Raw genomic sequence first — 24069 nt, forward strand, 5'->3', positions numbered from 1 at the left:
AGAGTAATGCTCCCAGTCTATGTTTGGGTAGTTGAAGTCGCCCAATATAATGGTGTTTGGAGAGACCTTCATATTTTCCAGTGTTCTCAGGAAGGCCGAGTGGGGTTCCTGGGTTTGGGAGGGTGGTCTGTAGCAGGCTATAAACTGGAAGGCAGTTTTACCCACTGTTAGTTGCACATGGATAGTCTCTGATGCTTCGTGCTTTGCCACCAACCTGGAGGTGTGGGTATCTTTGATGAATATCGATACTCCCCCTCCTTTTGTGGTTCGGTCCAAGTTTTGGGGCCGAAAAGCATGGTATGAGGTATAACCTGGTAGTGCTGGGGTGCTCTCGGGAGCCCTGAACTAGGTTTCTGTTACTGCACAGATATCGATGGTCTTCATGCTAAGGAGTGTTTCGAGTGCGTGCATCTTGAGGTTTAGACTTCTGGCATTGAGTAGCATTACTCTTAGTTTCTTATCCCTTATGATACCTATGGAGGTGGGTTTGTCTTTTGAGCCTTGCCTAGAAAAGGCACTATGGGTGTAGCAAGAGCCTTTGCCAATATCCGAAAGCCCAGGGGTGACAGGTGCAAGCCGTCCCTAGTGAAGCATCGTGTTTTGTCGAGCATATCATCCCAACCTGACAGGCATTGGATCCCCTTTGAATGACACCAGTACTTAACCAGTTGTTGAAATTGATCATCTTGTCTTCATATTGTGGCATCATTCTTGGTGAGGGTAAGATGCTACTCAAGGTCAGGGTCATACCGGCCTGGGCTACATGCTCAGAGAGCTCCTTTATGTCTCTTTTCATGTAGTCCAGGGAGGTATGTCTCAGGTCATTCACATCAGCATGGACAATGACTGAGTTTGGGATTGTTTTCTTGCAATACAGCACAGGGTCACAGACTTCCCTGTAACCCCCCCACTCCACCACACACACACACTTCGAATGATTTGGCTCCTTATTTAACGGAACTCAACCTGCTAGTCAAGAAGGGAGAAAGCCTAAAAGTACAGACGAATTGTCAATATTTCGATTATACAGTTACTAAGCTGCTATCGGCAGTTACGTATTATCCAGCTGTTTGGAATGTGGTTGCGATAATACTTAAGTACCGAACATGTACATTAATTCACATTATCTTATTCTATATGTTTCTCAAGTTAATAATACTAATATTTTAAAAGTGTCCCTGATTATTTCTAGATATGTCCCTGGTGCAAGCGTGAATGGGCGTGCCTTCGTTGAAGGTTGGGAGTCGGGCTGGTAACTCGGCACTGCAAAAATCCACTGCCAATAATGAGCGGACCGGAGTTCCGCTGTGGCGACCCCTAACCGGTAAAAGCCAAAATATCAGGGGAGGTCATCGTGCCTCTTTACTCATCCCTCATCAGGCCCATAATTGAGTACAATGCCCCTTTTGGGATGTACCTTACCAGACACCTGCAGCAACTGGAAAGACCCCAAAAGTACCTCACCAAGAGGATCAAAGGGCTCAAACAGATGCCATATGCTGCCCGGTTAAAGACACTCCAGCACTACTCACTGGCATACCGCCTGTTCAGAGGCGATCTGTGCCTGACGTATAAAGCCATGTCCAACCCAGAATTAATGGACATGCTGCACCTCAGAAAATCCAAATCCCATCGAGCTACGCGCTCGAGAGACCTGAACCTCAGCACTGAAATAAATAGGACATGCTGGAGGGACAGATTCATAACCCAGAGGCTCCCTTCACTCTGGAATAAAATCCCTGTCCAGGTTAGGCAGAGTCCCTCATTGACTCTATTCAAGAGGAATCTTGATGAGTAGATGGGAGATCGTAGGTTTACCCCGGGTATCACTGTTGGACAAAGGCACAGTATACTAACCTCGAAAAAGGGCATAGCAAAATAAATTTAAAATGGGTGGCGAAAGCCAAACACATTCTGGCTAGGCTTATAAATGCCCTAGGGCAGATAGCCTAGTATGAACCTATACTTTCCCTGATTCTGTTAGCTTTGTTCCTGACTGGTTGAAAACTATGTTACCGTGTCAGAAAAATCAAACACTGACTATAGCTCAAAGAGGTACCACCCACCTACACATTTTATGACGGACGCCACAAAATTATGAGCAAGAATTGAACTGAAAAATAAATTAAAAAAAAAATATCCGACATCAGTTGTTTTATCACCGGCGAGCAGTTCTCTTTTCCTACGTAGAAAAATAACGCCATTTTGAAAACTTCACTTAACTACGAGTGCAGTACTTACTCTCTATGCACTCCACCCTTCAGCTATATTATTTAAAGTCAAAGGTGTCATTTATATAAACAGCCAATCAATGAGCACGCCTTCAAGCATGCAGTTTTCTCCGGGTTGGATGCGCTAGTATTGTCACCAATCACAACAGGATCTGCCAACTTACCGACACCAATCAGATTGGAGGTCCTGTTTGGGTAATGACAAACTGGAGTAGTACACCATACCTGTAACTTTGAATAAGTTGATTCTGCAATGAATTCGTTGGAACAAGCAGAGGGTGAGTAGTATTACAACAGAGTATGTGTCACAGTTGTTTGTCTAATGTGATGTGTGAAATGCATTTAGGATGGGAGTGACGTATGTAAGTACTACCTTCACCATGGAAGCGCGATCAAAATTCGTGTGGAGGGTAGGAAGCTAAAAAAGAACTGTTCTGTAAAAACGGTAACAACATTATTGATTAGTTTTTTACTTATAATGTTGTAGCATTGCAGCGGGAAGACTATTCTGATTTAAACTGGAAAAGCTGTTCTGATGGATGTGAACAGCATCATGTTTCGATTCACTGTTGGTCTCCATGTGTCATTTGCAAGCTTTGTCAGCTGCTTTGTAAGTGGAAGTGTTACCTAGTTATAATATCCGTAAAACAGACCTGGGTGTAGCCGTAGATACATGCTTTACATAATACTTTCATATGGGAAATAAGCAAGCATTTTGTTCAGTATAATGTCCGTAATAGTTCCACCTAGAAGTATCTAATGAGCAGTAATATAGTTCTCTTATCCGTGAAATAGACCTGGGTGCAGCAACGTGTACAGGTTACTTTCTAATCAGTACTAGACAGCATAGTGTTTAGTTCAAATGGTTCGTACTGACCAGCAAATGGAGGGTTTATGTCTAAATATATATGTGGATGTTCTGTTGCCAGCTGCATGGCTAGACAACATTTAGTTTGAGAATTTCAATGCATTGTTTATAGTATTTGTTTACATGCGCATACGTTTTCACTGTACAGTTGCAGTGTGCAGCTGTAATGTCAGGGATTTGTGTTGCCCATAGGAGCATGGAATGCAGATCGTTAAAATTCTGTTTACAATACTGAGAACAGTTTCAACATGTAAAAACTAGTTGCTCAGAGCTACATAAAATGTGAGGTTGAGATACTAGCCAGGCTTTTGGAATTATTATTAAATCACTAGATAGCCTTGCTAGCTCAGTCGGTAGAGCATGAGACTCTTAATCTCAGGGTCGTGGGTTCGAGCCCCACTTTGGGCAACTGTATTTGGTTGGGAGGGTGGCCTAATGGTTAAGGTGTTTGCCTTACAAACACAAGGTACAGGGTTTGAATCTCACAGAGGATAATTGGCTAGGCTTAAAATGTCTCGCAAGGGCAGTTAGCCTAGTACTAATCTATGAACTATTATTCAGTTTGCTGATTAGGGTAGATCACTGATCCATTTAGGCCAGTTTTAATCAGCTTGGGAGACTACAAAGTGGTGTAAATTTCCTATGATGTAGTTTTGTAGTAATGTAAAACAAGTTATTATAGTAAAACAATGAATAGTGAAACATAGAAAAACAGTGTAAAATATTTATCGTCAAATATTTGTATTTAATGCTGCTAGATGGACAGGAAAATATTATGTAAGAGTACTATACTTTATACAGCTCTCTTTTTGAAGTGGATAACTGTTACTTAAAATGAAGTCATTTGCAGTATTTGTGAGAGGTTTTATAAGATCTGATGATGTCCTTTCAAAACTGACAAGCCCTATGCACCTGCTACAGTGCTTCCACAAAAAGTTGCCACCGTGTATAGTGTACTCCGGAAGTAGATGAGTGGAAGTAGATCACCAGGCCGTTCTTCCATATCACAAACACGCTGTGCATGCATCTGTGGACAATTCAGAGTCACCAGTTCACCATATGTCTCTGGGATGTGGGTGAAAACCAGTGCGCTATGAAATAAATTATGAACACAAGGAGAATATGTAGAAGCAACAGAGAAGGTACAACGGTCAAGAACCAGACTGTGGATAGCCTCTTGCTGTGAGGTGACAATGCTACTCATTGTGCCACAGTGCACCCCTGTGTTTATAGGTAGGTTCATAGGTAAGTACTAGGCTATCTGCCCAAGGGCATTCATAAGCCTAGCCAGAGTGTGTTGGCTTTCGCCACCCCCTTAGATTAGTTCCCTGCGCCTCTGTCCAGCAGAGGCAATGCAGTGATCCCCGGGGTAAATTTTCTGTTTCCCATACACCCATCAAGGTCTCTCTTGAAGAGTGCTAGTGAAGGGGCTCTGCCTGATGTATATTGGAATCTTGTTCCAATGCATTGAGAGTCTCTGGGTCAGGAATTTATCCATCCAGCACATCCTATTTATTGTTGTGGTAAGGTTTATATCCCTAGAGCTTGTGGCTCTCAGAGATTTGGATTTTTTTTTTTAGGTGGCACATATCCATCAATTCTGGATTGGACATGGCCTTGTATGTCAAGCAGAGATCACCTCTGAGTAAGCAGTATGAAACTGATTACAGCTGGAGTTTCTTTAGTCGGGCTGTATAGGTCATCTGTTTGAGGCTAGTAATCCTCTTGGTGAGGTACTTTTGTGGTCTTTCCAGCTGTTGCAGGTGTCTTGTAAGGTACATCCCAAATGGGGCGTTGTATTAATGGGTCTAAAAAGTGATGTGTAGAAAGGCACAATAACCTCCTTTGTTCTGGATGAGAACCCTTTTGAGATTAGGTGGGCCACGTAGAAGGATTTTGTAACCACCTTGGCAATATGATTATCAAAGGAGAGATTGCTATCTACTTGGGTCCCCAGATCCCTTATTACTTTTTATGTATTTAGGGGACTACCACCTATGTGGTAGTTCGCGGGTACTTTGTTTTTTCCAAAGGGGGTGACAATGCACTTTTTGTCATTCAGCTTGAGGCTATGATTTTGATACCGGTATATGTATCCAGTAACAGTATTCATATAAAGCAACTCATTTGTGAGGATGTATTTTCTTTAGAGTGTTGTCATAAGAATTGAATGTTGCTTAAAGCTGCATGATGTGTTGCTTTTACACTGAGCTTCTTTGAAGAGGTGAAATTTAAAGATGATGAGAAAGACTTGAGTAGGAAATGTAACTCTTGAGACTAGATGAGAATGAATTCTATAGATTAATATAATTGGACTGGTGGTTACAAAGGAATGGAAGGTGAGAAGTTAAGTCAGAAATGTCTTCAGGAATATTTGTGATTAATAGGTCAGTTAATGAAGGATTCCATATTTTAAGATTTGGCCTGGTATGTTTGGCCTGATATGTTCTTTTGTAAGTTGTATGAGGTTGAGATCATCAATGAATTCTTTAATATCATTTGAAAGTGACTCTTATATGGTTGAAGCCACTCAGAATTTATTAAGTTATTATAATATGAAGCAGCATGTGAGGCCATTAATACGCTGTAAGTGAGAAGGCGGTGACCAGTAAGTATGCCACTGCTGAGAAAATTGTTTTATTTTTGTTTGAAGGTAAAGCAATTTTTTTCCATTTGGATAAAAAACTGAGGTGGAATTGGCCAATGCAACACTGGTCTTGCAGGTTAGATTACAAAAGGATGAAGGTGCAGCTGTTTCCTTGACCTAGCTTTAAAAAATGTAGCTGGATAATGAGAAGTACTACTGGATATTGGGTATCATTTTTTCACCCAAGATTGTATAATTGTTGCAGTATCTGGAGAGTGAGTGTTTAGAAAGGTATGTTTTATCATGAAAGAGGAAGCAGATTAACATACTTGGAATGTTGATATTGGGTACAGTTTTTTGTAGAGAACATCTTGAATTAGTTTCTGTGTTTGCTGTAGTAATGATTTTGTTGAGGGCATTTTGACATTTAGTTGGTGGGGAATTTAAATGTAGGTCATGGAGAATGGTCACTTTTATGCTGAAAGTTTTGAAGGAGTTGTGGGTATAATTATGAATTGGCATGGGAGACGTGGTTGGTACTACACCTCTGGCTTGTTTTTTTGTGTGTTTTACTTATCTCCATGCTTTGCATGGTTTTAAGCAGCTTGAATAACATGTGCTGTTTGTTTATAGTGAGCAGTACCAGTGCTCGCAGGTCAAATGCCGTGCACCCTTTTGTAATATGGAAGTATGTTATTTTGTGCTGAAATAAGTTAGTGGATTCTGGGATGAGAGGATGGGAGTCCTAGATTGTTCAGGCGTTTGCAAAGGGAAAAACAACCAACAGTTATTTGTAAGATGCAGGTTTTCCAACCACTTTTCTATGAAACAATTATGTTTACGTTTGCAAAGGGAAAAACAACCAACAGTTATTTGTAAGATGCAGGTTTTCCAACCACTTTTCTATGAAACAATTATGTTTACTGCAGACCTTGTGTAACTGCTGTCACAGACTAGAAGAAAAAAAAAAACATTGAGACAAAGAGTAATAGTCTGGGTAAGTCTTTTGGATTACCAGAGAACAGGAACCTGAGTGGTAGTGAATTTCCAGGGGGTCAGTGGAGCTTCAGGACTCTAATCGTGCAACAGGACATCTTCTGTGTGCATTGAGGGGTGGGGTCAAATGTTGTAGATGTTCCTTCAACTTCCAGACGTTAATGGCCTGCTATCACTGCACTGCTGGTCACCATGTTCGTCCCCTTGGCTAAAAGGGGAGGAGGAAAGGAATTATATTCACCACTCCTTATGGTAGATAGATATGATTTGTACTAGAACTGTATTTGTCAGGGTCGACGTTTTTGCAGATGCCTCTGCTGTGACATTTGTAAGTGAAATGTGAGATTTTTCAGCAAAAAAGTCAGTTGGCCAATGCAAAAAAACATATTTTTATTGTATTAGCAGTTTAAAAAACTATGTTTACAAATTTTAGTTAATCCTACTTTGTAGCATATTAATCTTTCAAATTTGCTAGAATATTGTAACATCTGTCATTGTTCATTATGTTTTATAAGCTACTACTGTTCTGATCTGACTCTTGAGAGAAACAAATTGACTGATTGCAACCTTAGTATGATTTTTTTTATTTCTAGTGTCTTAGTAGGATTTTTTTTTTCCCTGGTGTCTTGTTGTGAGTAAGAATCTTCCTCGTGTTTACTAGGAAACCATTGCTGCAATTTCATAGTACAGTGGCCACTCTCATTTTGATTGCAGAAGAAAAGGGAAGAATGAGTATCTCACAGATCTACTATGGGAGTTTTTTGCAGGAATCATGGAATTGTTATAATGCTAAATGTTCAACTCTGCAACAGTTTTGTTTCCTTCAGGAATACTCAACTGCCTCTCCTTTTCATTGAACATTTGCAACACTGCTTGTAAACTCCATAAAAACATCTTTTTTTAAGATGCACTTTGCTTGACTATGACTGATTTTTTTAAAAGGTTTGGATGCTTTTGCATCATGGCTAACTTTATTTTTCTGCTTCCGTTCCTTGGCTTAAAGTTTTTGAATCATAAACAAGTAAACTAATTGCTGACTTAACTGTCTTGCTTTAGTTGTATGGTTGCATAGTAGGTAGCTTAGCTTGCAGCAGAGGTCATGTGAACTTGTACCCAGTTATTAATCATTTATCCTTTTCTAGCTTTCACGTAAACCGAGTTAATAATTTAGCCATTCTTATTTCAAATGATGATTGGCTCCAAAGTCTTGCAAAATGTGCTTGGAATGATGTGGCTCTTTTCATGCTGTAAAGTATATTGGTAACTGTAACAATGGCCTTTCCTGCTGAGCCTGTGGCGTAGAGGGATAAAGCCATGACTGTAGCCCAGCACACCCAGGTTTGACTAGTTGCTCGAGTGACAGACACAGTGGCAGGGAGGGGATGGGCTTGCCCATACAGGGGGAGGAGGGTTGTGTGGTTGTTCCTGTCAGTGATTTGTGGTGGTGGCTGGAGGCACTGACATCTGGAACTTAAGCCAAAGGGGGGAATTGGGTGAGGACATGCCTGGGCTGCTGAAGAGGTGGGGCAGAATACTGCACATCCCCATTTTACGCCCACGCTTAGGCTTCTCAGCTGGCCCCAGCTTAATTGGAGTAGCAAAGGAGAGGGTGGTAGAACCTGTGATTGATGGGGGCACAGGTAGTAAGCTTCAGGATAGTGCAGGGGAACAAAAATGAGCTACAAAATCTGTTAACAGTGACCTCATTGCTATGTAGTTGTGGATGCATGATATAAGTATAATTGGGGAAAGCTGTAATTTTTAAGGGCTGTTTACGGCTAAGGAAGTTTTGTACATTATACTTTTAGTAAACCTATACTTAGTAGCATGTAGTATAGAAATACTGTCGGCAGTCTCTTTTATATAATGTTAAAGGTTTAGAGTATATATTTCTGGTGAAATTCCACTGCACCTGTTTAATTTATGACAGGTAAGACTTGAGAAATGGAACAGACTTATGTATTTGGAAATACGTATGTGAAGCATCCTGAGAAGTTTGTCTAGAATATGAAGGCTCCATCTGTTTCCCTGCTGATCTCCTGTATGTACTCAGAAGGGCTGCAGCTGCTAGAACTTACCCAGGCAGGCTCTGAGAGCAGTGAGTGCGACCAGTTATTGGTCTAGTTGTCTTTGTATCCAGATGTCTAAAATGAGCAAAGTGTTTATATAGTGTCTTGTAGAAAAACACTTGTGGTTTTCAGTTTGAAATCTGCACAGAGGTGCATGTTGGAGATTGCATGTCTATTCCCGCTCCTCTCCACGTTAACTGGTGTTGCTGAGCCAGGAAAAAAAAATGTTTGGATGTTGCTCTGAAGAAAGGGGTGATGGAGAACATACCGTTGAAGGATACTATCTTACCAGGTTTAAGTTTGGCTTGGTAGCATGTTTTACTTAGAAGTTCATAATGCAAGTGGTTTCAAGTTGTCTTTGAGTACTTTGATTTTGGCTGTAGACTTGAACCTTAACAAAATCAAAGTAACAGAATGTAATTTTGTGTTGCTCTGTTCATTAGAAACCTACTTGCAAAAAACACTGCATTTTAGTACATTTTATTTTTATTTATTTATATGCTATTTACTGAGTAATGGAAATCATCACAGGGTTGTTTCTGCCCAGGTTCAGCAGAGTTGCATATAGGTTCATAGGTTCATACTAGGCTATCTGCCCGAGGGCATTTACAAGCCTAGCCCATCGTTTTGTGGCTTACGCCACCCCTTTAGTATGGGGAACCATACCCATTATTTTGCTGTGCCTCTGTCGAGCAGTGACACTGAGATAATCCCTGGGGTATATCTGCGATCTCCCATCCATTGGTCAAGATTCCTCTTGAACAAGGCCAGCGAGGTGCTCTGCCTCACATGTACCGGGATTTTGTTCCACAGCATAGGGAGTCTTTGGGTGATGAATCTATCCCTCCAGCACGTCCTATTAATAGCCGTGTCGAGGTTTAAGTCTCCCGCCCTTGTGGCTCTGATGGATCTAGATTTTTTGAGGTGAAGCATATTCATCAAATCTGGGTTTGACATGGCCTTGTATGTTAGGCAAAGGTCACCTCTGAGCAATGATGGCGACTGAATAGAGCTGGAGTTCTTTCAGTCGGGCAGCATAGGACAGATTTTTGAGACCCTTTATCCTTTTGGTGAGGAACTTTTGTGGCCTCTCCAGCTGCTGCAAGTGTCGGGTCAGATACATTCCGAATGGGGCATTGTACTCAATCATTGGTCTGATGAGTGATGAGTAAAGGGAGACTGACCTCCCTTGATCTAGATGAGAATCCCTTCATGATAAGGTGGGCAATGTAGAAGGTCTTCCTAACTACTTTAGCTACATGGGTGTCGAATGACAGACTACTATCAACCTGGGTCCCCAGGTCCCTGATAACTTCTTCTGTGCTCAGTGGATTGCCACCTATTTGGTAGCTAGGGGTAACCTTGTTTTTCCCGAAGGGTATGACTATGCATTTTTGGCATTTAACTTTAGGCCATGGCTCTGGCACCAGTTATCCGTTTCTGTGAGACCCTTCTGAAGGATATCTGTGTCAGATGTGTTTTCTACTATGGCGCCCAGTTTGCAGTCATCTGCAAACTTTGTCAGCCATAACCCTCCTGTGTTTGCTTGTACTTGGAAAAGTAGATGCCAAACAAGAGTGGGCCCAGGACTGAGCCCTGTGGGACACCACTTGTGACTGGCTTTGAGTCTGACATGGCGCCAGCAACTCTGACCCTGTGGGTTCTGTCACTCAGCCAGTTTGCAACCCATCTTGTGATGTATGGGTTGACATTTAAGCTGATGAGTTTTTCAATGATACCCGAGTGGGGTATTGTATCGAAGGCCTTAGCCAGATCGAGGTAGGCTGTATGGACTGCCTTTCCCTCATCAATGGCTTTGGTGACTGTTTCGAAAAAGTCAACCAAGTTTAAAAGGCATGATCTGCCTTTGACAAAGCCAAACTGGGTTGGATCCAAAGTCTGCAAATTCCCTATGTCTTTATTTATGAGGTCCATTATGATCCTCTCCATGGCTTTGCAGATAAGGCTTGTCAAGCTAATGGGCCGCTAATTTCCAGGGTCGGTGGAGGCACCGCCTTTGTGAAGTCAGACCACAGTTGCAGTGTGCCACTCCCTGGGTACGTATCCAGAGGTAAGACTTTGATTAAACAGCTGTCCTAGCTGTGGGTTTAATTCCTCATTGAGTTCATGGAGCACACAGCCGGGGACACCATCAGGTCCCATGGATGCTGTGTATTTTGCTTTGGAGAGAGCAGTTCTCACTTGGGCACTGGAGATGTTTGTGGGCTGCAATCGTTTGGTATAGATATCTCTCCTTTGGGGAGGGGAGAAGTTTGCACTGAACCTGTCAGCCAGTATGTTGGCAATGTCTGTAGGATCAGTAATCTTCACATCATTTTGAACTAGCTCTGAGCATATCTGGGAGTTTCCTCCCAGGTTTCTAACATAGCTAAAGAAGGCCTTATGATTGTCTTTTGAGTCTTTAGCTATTTTTCTCTCAAATTTGCTTTGGATGATTTTATGAGAGCTCTTAGTTTTTTACTTATAGTGATAAAGGGTGTCTTACCTTTTAAGGATTTTGCTCTATCTTGTAGTAGCTTCCTCCTTTTGTTGTAGAGTTTGTTTATGGCTGGGGTCCACCAGACTGGACACTTGCCTTTGGTACAAAGAGTCTTTGTTTTGCTTGGGATTGCCTTATCCATGCAGTCCTGCAGGTGCTGGTAGAAGGCATTTGTAAGTGATTCAGCGGCTTGAGTACTGTTTTCCACGCTCGGGGCCTTAAAGGAGACCACACTAGTCTTTAGAAGTGTGAAGTCGGCTTTTGAGAAGTTCTTTACTGTGGTCTTTTTATTTCAGGTGGGGTGGGATGAGGACCTCCAGCGAGATTAGTTTGTGGTCTGATCTCACCAGTGAGGGGTACACCTCCGGTGTTGAACATTGTGCTCCCATGTTCGTGATGATGAGATCAAGTATGTTATCTCCTCTTGTGGGGATGGTGACTAGTTGTTCCATGGCATTTGAGTTTATGAATTCCAGGAACTTTTGGGCTAGGGTGTTTGGGCTTGAGTAGTGTTCCCAGTCTATATAAGTCACCTAGTATGATGGTGTTTGGTGATACATTTATCCCCTCTAGTGTTTTCAGGAAGGCCATGTGAGGTTCCTGAGTTTGTGAGGGTGGCCTGTAACATGCTACAATTTGCAGAGCAGTCTTGCCTATGGTTAATTGCACCTGGATGGTCTCCGATGCATCGTGCGTTGCCACCAGTCTTGAGGTGTGGGTGTCCTTGATGAATATGGATACCCCCCTCCTTTCTTGGTATTGTCCGGATTTTGGGGCCGGAACACATGATATGAGGTAAAACCTGATAGCGCTGGGGTGCTCTCAGGAGCCTTGAACCAGGTTTCTGTCACAGCACAGACATCGATGTTCTCCATACTGAGAAGGGCCTCGAGTGCGTGCATTTTGAGATTTAGACTTCTGGCATTGAGCAGCATTACCCTTAGTTTTTTCCTTTTTGTGTTCTAGGGTGGTAGGTTTAGAATTTGAGCCTTGCCTAAAAAGGCACTATGGGGTGGCAAGAGCCTTTGCCAATATCCGAATCCCAGGGTGACAGGTGCAAGCCGTCCCTTAAGCAGCGTGGCTTGTCCAGCATGTCATCCCAGGCAGACAGACACTGGATCCCCTTTGAATGACACCAGTGTTTAAGCCAATTGTTAAAGCTGATCATCTTATCTCTGTATTGTGGCATCATTCTTGGTGAAGGTAGGATACTGCTCAAGGTCAGGGTCATACCTGCCTGGGCTACATAATCAGAGAGCTCCTCAATGTCTCTTTTCATGTAGTCCAAGGAGGTACGTCTCAGGTCGTTTACACCAGCGTGGACAATGACTGAGTCATATTTGTACCTGCTGTTGAGAGACCTGAGTGCTTGCGTTATGTGGCGGATTCTAGCGCCCGACAGGCAGCTTACTGTGACCTTCTCCTTACTCAGTCTGGTGAGCGGGGCGTCAGTGTGTCTGACTATGGAGTCACCAATGACTAGTGTGTCTGGCATTGTGTTGGCCTTAAGGGCTGTGACTGTTTGACACTCTGACTGTGAGGTCTATGTGTTGCAGGTGTTGTGTTCTGAGGTTGTGGTTGTTTGGGTGTCTGCTTTGGTGGCCTCTGCTGTTTTGGTAGATTTTTGATCAGAGCCTCCGAGTATGTCTTTGTGTGTTTATGTGTAGGATTTGAGGTTGTAATGGTACTATGTGAGACTGGGTCTATAGTGTGTGTGGTAACCTTCTCCTCCTGACTGGTCTTGCCAGTCCTATGTTGAGAGAGCTCAGCCTCCAGTTTGGCCGTATAGTTGCATCTCTCGCATGTATTTGTGTTTTGTGGGAGGAGGAGAGGGTTGTCTGTGTACATGAGGCAATTGTAACATTGCCTCAATATTCCCAGCTTGAATGTGATAAAGTGTCCACGGCAACTCTGATAACTATATTTGTTCACGATGCACTATAGGTACAGAATTTTTTACTTGTATTTATTTTCTTATTTCTCCAGACGATGTTTTTTAACACCCTAGATGTGTCAATACAGTACCTTTTATTCAGTTTGGTAGGCTAGTACGGTATATATCTCTCCGTTTGTACGCTTTCATTTTCAGTTCCTATTGGATCAATTATTTAGTTTAAGCGTTTTCTTCGTTTTGTTCTGTCTGCCTACCAAACACTTGTCTACTGATCATTTTTTTTACTAAGCATGTTTCTGATGTGTTGTTATCCTTGTATTGCCATCGGAGATTGTTTCCTCGCAGAACAGCTTCTCTGTGTAGTTGCTGTTGTTCTTTATTCCATGTTTACTTTATTCATTATTTCCATTATGTCTTGACATGTTGGTTCTGCTGTAGTTGACAACCTCTTGGTTGTAACTTTTTCTTTTTACCTCAAAGCTTATCAGACGTATGATTGGTTCCTAGCCCCCCCACCTTTTGAAGTCTCATCGATGTGGAGAATTGCATGATGAAGACATTCCCAGGCAAAAATTCTGAATCCTCTTGATTTTGTGACATTTTGGTGCCATTTATATATATTTTTTTTCACTGATCTCAGGTTATGTCCATTCCTACCCTTCTTTCCCAAACAACTCTCATTTTTTCTGAATTATTTCATAACTTTTCTCTGAGATCTTACATGTTCTCTGTAATACTCCTCCTGTTCTTGGCTCAGTGAACGAATTTGCTAGATGAGATAATGGGTGTGTTTTGATCTTCAGCTTATGTATGCCGTAAGCCCCAGGTATGGTAACATCTCTAGACTGGCAAACAGATTCTCCCCTTGCTTTCTGTCGACTAATCTCTCCCCCTCTTTCTAAAGGTTCACAAAGTGTAGGTTGTTTTCACCTTTTCCTCCATTTCATCCCGCTTTCTTTCTCTCATTTGAGAAAGTCTACTGCTCTTAGCATTTTTTTCTTTCTGTTTTTCCTGAAACATTACCAGTTTTGATGTACCAGAAACAGTGGCAAAAGTAGTGTAGGCTATGTGCAAGGACCCAGTAACTCGATTATAAGCAGGGATCGGTCTCACAGAGAGGTTTCCAGTGGGAGTAGGTGGGCTCGGAATCCCACTGCTATTCCTACTGGTAATGGACTACATTGGCAAACAGGATGGAGGGGACAGATCAACAAAATTGCTGTATGCAAAATGTGTGGCATTACAGGCAGACTCTGAGCAAAAACTTCAGCAAAGGATAGGGGAATGGAATGCAAAACCTGAGGGCACATGGAATGAAACTGAGTACAGATAAAATGATTGTAATAGCAGCAAATGGAGAAATCAAAAGAAGCTGAGAAATGAGATACAGGGGATGATAGCTTTAAGCATCTGGGGGGGGGGGGTAGTTGAGGAGAAGGCAAGTCTGAATGAGGAAGTCAATGCTAGAATCGGAGGGGCTGCAGTTAACTAGCACAGAATGTCAGGGGTACTGTGTGACAGAAGAATGTCGAAGAAGCTGAAAAGTGAAGTGTACAAAACGGTGGTGCAGCCATTACTGATTAATACAGAGAAACATGGGTAGTGAAGACAGAGCAGCTGAGGAAGGTAGATGTGATGGGGATGAACATCCTGAGATGGTTGGTAGTATGCATACTGTGTTACAGATGAAGAAATGAGGACATCTGAGTAGAAGCCAAAGTAGCTCCAGTTGCAGAGAAGGTCAAAAGAACAGATCATGGTGGCTTGGGCACGTGCAGAAAAGCAGATGATCTGGGACAGACAGGAAGAAGGCAAGAGGAAATGAGGGCATCCAACGAAGAGGTGAATGGATTGTGTGAGAGAACTTGTGATAGTCGGACTTGACTGTCAAAGAATGTAGGAAAGTAGTATTCAATTAAGAGAGATGGTGACAGCTGACATCACCCTGACCCATGTAGAAAATGGGTGTGGGGGGGGGCTGATGATGATGATGATTTCATGTTTTCCTGCTTTCATCCTCCTTTTTAAATTGTACCTAAAGAATCTTTCTGTTCACATCGCCTGGTAGCTCTCCCTGTATTAATGCTTCTTTCCATCTTGTCTTATAATTAACAAACTGTGCAAGGTATTTACCTCGCATATTTTTCCTTGTAGCATGTCTGCAGGACAGATAAAACCAATCCTTCCATTTCTACTGGCGTTAATTTTTTTTTCCTTTTTGTTCTTTATATTTTCCATACCAAATAAATTCTCTTATTATTATTATTATTTTTTTTTTTCTCTGTTTTTTCTGTACTTTCTCATCTGGAGGTATACCAAATGAATGTAATGTAACTAACCAAGAATCCAAAAACAGTAACAAACTAACACAGTCCAAAATCACTGATTCTAGGCAGACTGGTACATAAAAATCCAAAATACCCGATGTTGATGTAGTTGTAGTTTAAGGAAAAAGCAGTACACTCACTTTTCGTTCTCCTTACAATACAAAGAACTTCTTCAGATAAAAGTAACAGTAAATGAAGTTTAAATCCATTTTTTGAAAGACGTGATTTACAAATCCAAGCCCATTGGATACTTAATTATTGAATTAAACTCCCTTAATTGATTTACCACTTAACCCTCAAGGGTCTTATTACCAACAATTTGTCCACGTTTGTATAATACTCTGTCTGTATTTGTCCCCAAATGGAGTGCTAAAATGTGACACAATACCCAAAAATATGGTATAAATGTACTAAAATATTTATTTCAACTATCAAATTTTAATAAAGCATATTTTAGTTATGTATTAAATGATCCATTTAAAATTATTTTTTATTAACCTGTATATAAATCAGAGATGTTCCATAAACTCATAAATTATATATTATATCTAAAACGTGTACCAAAGAGGGAGAGAAAACATTAAAACAAAAGTTACAATTCCATTAAAAATTGCTGATATTTCACTCGATAATTTTCTTTAATCAGCGTGCTAAATTCCAGAGTTTTAAAATGCAGGCCAAAGAAGATATCTCATTAATACCTGGAAATGGGCAGTGCCTAACCTTAATTGCCACAATAATTCCAATCTTTCAAATTTCAAAGTACATGGTCCACCTGTCACATCATGAGGGATGTGGTCTATGACTCTGAAAACAAATTTATGATCTACTTGTTCATTTATGTCTGTCTAGGGCGTTTTCTAATTTATTTCTACTTATACTATATACATGTTCGTAGATCCGTTCCTCAACCTTCTGTCGGTTTTACCAACGTAGAAGGCCGGGCATTCCAAACACTTTGCCAGATATACTACTTTTTTGCTTTGGCAGTTAAACTTATAGTTAGTTGTAAATTTCCTGCCTCTAAGTTCAAAACTTGCACCCACATCTATATATTTACAGTAATTACACATTTGGCATTTAAACATGCCTTTCTTCGCTGACAATGGTTGTTTTTGTCCTTCTATGTAACTAACCAACCTACGCAAATTGGACCTTACTAAACTAAACCAACCTACGCAAATTGGACCTTACTAAACTAAACTCATGTTACAGTGAAATAGCTAAATTCGCTACAGGCTCCCCCTACAAAACACACCATTGCACAGCCCTTAGACAACTTAAACTGGCTAGAACTTCCTCAGCTCCTCCAATACAAGCAATTAACCTTCACCCATAAAATACTCCATGAACCACATAAAACCCCAGCCCTTCAAGATCTCGTACAACCATACACCATCACTAGAGCACTCCGTTCCAGTGACAAACTCCTAGTTAAATTCACCAAAACTAACAACTCAGCTGGATAATCCTTATTCTCCAGCATTCCTAAAATATGGAATAAACTGCCCACTTCCACCTGTACCATAGTACAATTTAAAAAAAAAACTTCTATTTACTCATTTTAGAAAAATCCTGGCTTTGCTCCTGCTTACCCACCTGAGTAACTGTGTATTATCCACTTTTTATACATGCCCTTTAACTTTCTTTAGATCTGCACTTTACATTACTATCCTGTTATGTCTTCTTCCTTCCCTATATATACTTTTTTTATCTCAAATAATTTCAAGTCTTCCTTTAAAAATGTCATAGGTTCATAGGTGTGTATTAGGCTAATGGCTCTGGGGCCTTTAAAGCCTAGCCCATAGGCTTACCCTGGCATAGTGCCACCCGACCTTCGTTCCCAGTGCCTCGGTCGAGTAAAGCCACTGGAGTGATCCCTGGGGTGAATTTTCTGTTTCCCAAGATTTCTGTTGAAGAGGGCCAGTGAGATGCTCTGCTTGACATGTATGGGAAGTCTGTTCCATAGCATGGGCAGTCTCTGGGTTATGAACCTGTCCCTCCAGCATGTTCTGTTGATTGCGGTAATGAGGTTGAGGTCTCTGGAGCGTGTGGTGCGGAGGGATTGGGATTTCTTTAGATGTAGCATTTCTAACAGAGCTGGGTCAGTCATGGGTTTGTAAGTCAAGCAGAGATCGTCTCTAAGTAGGCGCTATGAGACCGAGAATAGTTGGAGTTTTTTTAGTCTGCCCATATAAGACAAATGTTTAAGGCCTAGGATCCTCTTTGTGAGGTACTTTTGCGGCCTCTCCAGTTGTTGCAGGTGTTTAATGGAGTATATGCCAAATGGGGCATTGTACTCCATGATTAGCCTAATGAGGGAAGAGTAGAGGGAGACCGTGATCTCTTTCTTCCTGGATGCAAAACCCTTAGTAATGAGATGTGCCACATGGGACTTTTTGACCACAGTGGCAGTGTGGTGGTCAAAAGAGAGGTTGCTGTTAGCCTGTGTTCCCAGGTCTGTTATAATTCTGTGTTGAGTGGACTACCGTCAATGTGGTAATTCATGGGAACCGGGTTTTTCCCAAAGGAGATGATCACACATTTTTTGGCATTGAGCTTAAGGCCATGGTTCTGACACCAGTCGTTTGTCTCGGTGAGGTCTTTCTATTGGATGTCAACATCACTTGGGGAGTTAATAATAGCTCCCAACTTGCAATTGTCTGCGAACTTTGTCAGCCAGAGTCCCTTTGTGTTGGCCTGGACTTCAGAGAAGTAGATACCAAACAGGAGAGGAGCTAGGACCAAACCTGGTGGGACTCCACTCGTGACTGGTCTGCAATCTGACTTGGGAGTCAGCTACTTTCACACTGTGGGCTCTACCTGTGAGCCAGTTTGCAACCCACCTAGTGATATAGGAGTTGATGCCTAGCTTAGTGAGTTTTTCTATGATTCCTGAGTGGGGAATGGTATCAAAGGCCTTGGCCAGATCAAGGTAGGCTGTATGAGCCACCTTGCCTTCATCCACATCTCTGGTGACTAACTCAAAGAAGTTGACCAAGTTGAGCAGGCATGATCTACCCTTGACAAAACCAAACTCTGTGGGATCCAGAGTTTGGAGATTCCCTGTATCCTTGTTTATTAGGTCCATGATGATGCATTCCATAGCTTTGTGTATCAAACTTGTCAGACTAATGGGGCGATAGTTCTCAGGGTCTGTAGTCGCTCGTCCTTTGTGGAGAGGGATGACTGTAGCAGTGTGCCATTCGGTAGGGACAAAGCCTGAGGTGAGACTGATTGAACAGGGCACACAGGTGAGGTGCCAGTTCACTCTGTAGTTCATGTAGAACACAGCCAGGGATATTGTCAGGTCCCATAGAAGCTGTATTCTTGGCCTTGGACAGTGCTGTTGTAACCTGTGCAGCAGTAATACTGTGTGCCTGGCAATCTACTGTCATTGTGACTGGTCCCTTGGGGGGGGGGGGTAAAGTTGGTACTGAATCTGTTGGTCAGCATGTTGGCAATATCTGTTGGCTCGGTGTAGGAGGTACCATTGTGCAGTAGCTCAGAGCATATCTGGGTATTGCTGTGGAGATTCTTTACATAACTAGAGAAGGCCTTCTTGTTGTCTTTACTATCTGCTGCAATTCTGTTTTCATAGCTAGCTTTAGAGGATGAGGATGATAAGGGAGTTTTTTTAGTCTTAAGACTTCACCTTATTCCGCATCAGTTTTCTCCTTCTGTTGTAGAGTTTGTTTATGGCAGGCGACCACAAGATTGGCTTTTTTTTTTTTTTTCCAGGAGAGGGTCTTTGTTCTGTTGGGTATGGCGAGATCCATGCATTTGTGTACGTGTATGTCAGCAGTCGTGCAACTGATCTCCATTTGCATGGATGCTGTGAAGTTAGCCACCTCTGTTTTAGGAGCCTAGAGTTAGCTTTGGAGAAGTTTTTTCATGGTGGTTACCTTTGCAGGGAAGGGGGGGGGGTGTGGATTTCCAAGGTGACTGTGCTTTCTAATATATATACTAGGCTAGTTTGTATAAAAACATCTACTCTTTGCACAAATTTTGTTAATTGCTAAAGTGTCATCTCTTTTGGTTATTAATATTTGCAATGTGTACTTTCATTGTTGACCAGTACTGTATAATTTTCTTGTTGTATAATGTTTGTTTTTCATATTGTTGGAGCTTTTCTCCATGGACCTGTGTCCAGTCAGACTTTCCTGATAAACCAATGTTAAATAAATAATGCAATGGTTAACATTGTCGCCTCACAGCAAGAGGTTCATTCTCGGCTGGGGTGCCTTCTGTGAGGAGTTGGCATGTCCCTCCCCTGCATTTGTGTAGGTTTCCTCCTGGTACTGCGGTTTCCTCCCACATTCCAAAGACATGCATCTGGAACATTTTTCCTTGGGCTTCCACTGAAAATAAGCTTTGTCCTAGTTGGACATTCCCGGTCATCGAAAATGCCATTCGATGAACTGCTTTTTGCCCTGGTCAGATTTCCCCTAGTAGTATAAATACCACCTTGGGTCTCCACTGAATAAAGGCTACTAGCTTGGTGGGACTAATGCTGTCAACAAAGAGTAAATACGTTTGAGACTGTGTTTAAAATGAGTAGATGTGATGTTTGTAGTATTTTACAGTTGCATACAGTGTTAAGTCATTTCTACAGTTGGGCTGATTCAAAGCAGGCATGTGCCTGCATGGTGGGAAAGAACAGTTAAACCATTGTCCCTGAAACATTTGCAAACCACATATTGTTTGAGGTTGTTGTTGTGTCTTTCGTCTTTTCTCGGTTAGAGAGATCAAGAAAGACTGGTATGGCAACTTGGGTAATGTTGGACTGAAGATAATTAAAACATCACGTGTTCATTTTTGTATGTAAATGGAAAGTGTTAGTTTTTTTCTTTTATATTAATGTTTGATTACCTATGTTAAGTGGTAATTTAATATAGCTTCAATTTTTTCAGCTCTTTATTTGTGTTTGTATATTCATTGAATGTTTCATTTATTTTATTCACATCTGAGTACATTTGATTTATTTTTCCTGTATATTACTGGAAACCATCTCTTGTACCAAAGCTGAACTGTTTTTCTGAACAGCTGCAGGAGTTTTCCCAGCTATCATTTTCTCTTCACCTTTTCTGGTTTATTTTCTTTCAGGGTCTCTAAATTTCTTCTTTGCTGGCATCCAGGCAGTGTACTTACTTGCCATTAACTGAATTTTTCCCCAAAAGACCGTTTGGACTTGGTCCCTTTTCTGAGTTTCTGTTTTCACACCGGGAGAGCTGAATTTAAACTGCTGATCACTACACAGCCATCTTGGAAGTCAAGAAGTCTTTATTTTTGTTCTGATTTATGATCTCAAGAAATGATGAAAGGCAGTTTCAGTGTTGTGGCTTGGACAAAAACTATGTTGTGTGGGGGAGAGGGGTTATGTGATGCAGGAGCTGGTTTTGTATGCATTTTTCCATGACTTTAGAAAGGGGGCCAGGATGGAGATGGGCCTGAAATTTGGGGGGTTACTGTGAGAATCCCCTTTTGTGTAGGGATATTATGTATGATTTTTCTGTAACATTGGAACACACTTTTCAGATATGCACCTATTAAGTTTAGCTATGAGGTAGCTGATAGAATTAGATGCAAGTTGTAGTTGTAGATATTCAGCGGGTAGTTTGGACAAGTGAAGTAGGTTTTAGTTTATATAATTGCTTTACTCATGTTTTATGTTGGTGGGTAGGACAATAAGAGCCTACAGTAGGGTGTGTTACAGTTTATGGACCTGAATTTGGCATATGTTTAATGGAATTTGCAGTGTTTATGAAGTGATTATTAAAAGTTTTAGCGATATCAGTGTGAGGACTGCCAGGAAAATGCCATTAAAACCGGTTACTGCTTTATCAAGATCTACCCATGGTGGTGGTGCTGTGGTAGCGTTGTCGCCTCACAGGTAGACGTTGTCCGTTCGATTCTCAGAGCGTCTTCTGTGTGGCGACATGTGTGAATGGGCGTTCCTTCATTGAAGGTTGTGCGTTAGGCCTGGCAAGCCAGCACGTAAAAATCTACTGCCAATCATTAGCAGACCGGAGTTCCGCTGTGGCGACCCCTAACCGGGAAAAGCCGAAAGACACAATTTTGTGGGATTGTGTTCCAGATTTTGGCTATGTAATAAGGGTAAAGAGAGTCCCCTGCACTGTTATTAGATTTGGATATTTGTAGTAAAGATTTACCAGCGGAACATACTACAATTTTATTCCAGTAACAGAGTACTATTGTAGTAGGCTTTGAAGGACATTTTTTTTTTTTTTTTTTTTTCAGGATGGTACATCAGTCTGTGGGCCATGGTCAAGATGCTAAATGGATAGAAGAAGTAAAAGAAAGAATAAGAAGTTTAAAGGTACAGAATATGAAATTGGATGAAGTAACAGCCAGAGAGATTGAAACAAAGTTAAGAAAAGCCACTAATTGAAAAACCCAGGCTCAGATGCAGTACAACTTTTCGTTAAAAGTATTAACATCTTTGCAGGAGAATTTTGCCACGAGTAAGAACTATTTATATGCACATCCCAAACAGACACCAACCTGGATAACAGGTAAAACAATCTTACTTAAGAGTGAACCTGCAGGCTACCCTAAATATTGCTGACCAGTAATTTGCCTTCTGTATAAACTATACACTGGAATTGACGCCAACAGAGTTTTTATAATCCTTTAGAAGAAAACTCAGTTATGGCAGTAAAACAAAAGGGCAATAAAAGAAAGTGCCATGGAACAAAGGGTCATTTTGTTAAATAAAATTAAAGCGGAGAACTGTAAAAAGGGGGTAGAATCTAAGTATGGCATGGATTCGCTATAAAAAAGCATTTGATAGTATCCCACATTCATGGATAAAAGTGCTTAATGTATGCAATACACCCTACACTGACTACGTTACAGTAACCATGAAACAATGGCAGATCACTTTGCAATTAAGCCATGATAAAAGACAGATTATTATCCCAAGGATAAAAATTCAAAGGGGGATATTCCAGGGTGACTCTCTCTGTCATCGTTGCTATTCGTACTTGCCCTTAACCCATTAAGCTGTTTACTTAAAAGCTTAGGCCGTGGCTGCAATTTGGCTCCTAGAAAGCAGTCTAAAGACTTCTCATCTTCTCTTTGTCGATGATTTAAAACTGTATAGCTCATCAGATGAGGAACTAAAACACAGCTGCAGGTTGTCAAAACTTTTTCAGATGATCTTAGAATGTCATTTGGTCTTTATAAATGTGCAAAAGCAACCTTTAAAGCAGGAAAACTGCAGCACCAGGAAAATATCAGTCTGTGACAGGAATGAGATATAAAAGAACTTGAGCAAGAGGGAGTGTATAAATACTTGGGAATTGATGAAGGATCAGCAATAAAACATGAACAAATGCGATTGAAACTCAGTAAGGGATACTTTAGAAGGTTTAAATTAATCCTGAGAACAGCATTGACGTCTAGGAACAAGATCCAAGCTCTAAATCAGTTTGCTCTTCCTGTCCTAATGATTGACTGGCCCCAAAAAGTGTTGGATAGATTAAATATTAAAACAAGAAGGATGCTTCATGCTCGCCAAATGATTTATAAAAGTCAGTGTATGCCAAGGTCATATATTCCCCGTTCCGAAGGAGGGATGGGCCTCCTTGATATTGATTACATGTATAGATCTGCAATTGTGGGACTCAACACATATCTACTGACCTCACAAGATCCAAATGCAAGTTTTGAAACATGAAGAGAATAAATATAAGATGACTTCTCAGCTTAATTTAGCAGAAGCATATCGACATCAAACAGGAATGGAAATCAAACCAGAAGTGGATAAAAACCAGGCAGCAACTGAATGTAACTGAAAACAAAAGAAAGAATGTAAGGCGAAGGACCAGATGAGAAGGCAAGAAATGTGGAAAAAACATAAATATAGTTGCAAGTATAGAAAACTTCCGGGAGATCCTCATGTTGATCAAGAACAAACGCAGGAATAGTTAGGGAGAGACTAATTCAAACCAAGAAATAAAAGGTTAATATTGGCAGCCCAAGATAGTGGGCTACGTACAAGCTGGTTTACAAAGTCTATTGAACTTGTGGGAGAAACAGACAAATGTAGGTTTTGTAAAATAGAATTGGAAACGGTCACACACCTTGTTGCTGGTTGCGACACACTAATGATAGAAGGACTGTATACTGAAAGGCATAATAATGTGGCGAGAGTGTTGCACAGGGGATTGTGCAAACATTATGGCACTGAAGTGGCTGAAAAACACTGGAAACATGAGCCACAAAGCATCATAGAAAATGAAGTTTTATATCACATGGGATCATCCATTACCAGCCGTTCAAAAGATAGATGATAGAAAACCGGATATAGTTGTCCAAGAAAGGAATACAAAAGTAGCATTGATCATTTAAATCACCACACCCAGTGACTATAGAGTTTTGCATACAGAGAGACACAAAATCATAAAATACCAGGATCTGCAGGCAGAAACTAGAGCAAAGTGGAAGAAAGATACCCAGACAGTTCCAGTAGTAGTAGTAGGAGAAGGGTCTTATCAAAAATAATTTGCAGTAATATTTAGATATGTTACCAATCCATGTAACTTCATACGAATTGCGGAAGGAGTCATTAC

General features: G+C 41.2%; 1 protein-coding gene and 1 non-coding gene across 2 annotated transcripts in view; both read left to right on the forward strand.

Annotated features, from left to right (window-relative positions):
• Positions 1–2347: 2347 nt before the first annotated feature.
• CNEP1R1 (CTD nuclear envelope phosphatase 1 regulatory subunit 1) overlaps positions 2348–24069 on the forward strand; it is a 442763-nt gene continuing 421041 nt past the window's right edge. The window contains exon 1 of the mRNA XM_044081977.1: positions 2348–2509. Within this exon, the coding sequence (XP_043937912.1) occupies positions 2485–2509 (25 nt within the window). The 5' untranslated portion in view covers positions 2348–2484. The remainder of the gene's footprint in view (positions 2510–24069) is intronic.
• TRNAK-CUU lies at positions 3435–3507 on the forward strand. The gene has a single exon. It is a non-coding gene; the product is annotated as a tRNA-Lys (tRNA).

This window comes from Protopterus annectens, chromosome 8.part1 (assembly GCF_019279795.1).
Source record: "Protopterus annectens isolate FY-2018-M chromosome 8.part1, PAN1.0, whole genome shotgun sequence".
NCBI classification, from domain to species: Eukaryota; Metazoa; Chordata; order Ceratodontiformes; family Protopteridae; genus Protopterus; species Protopterus annectens.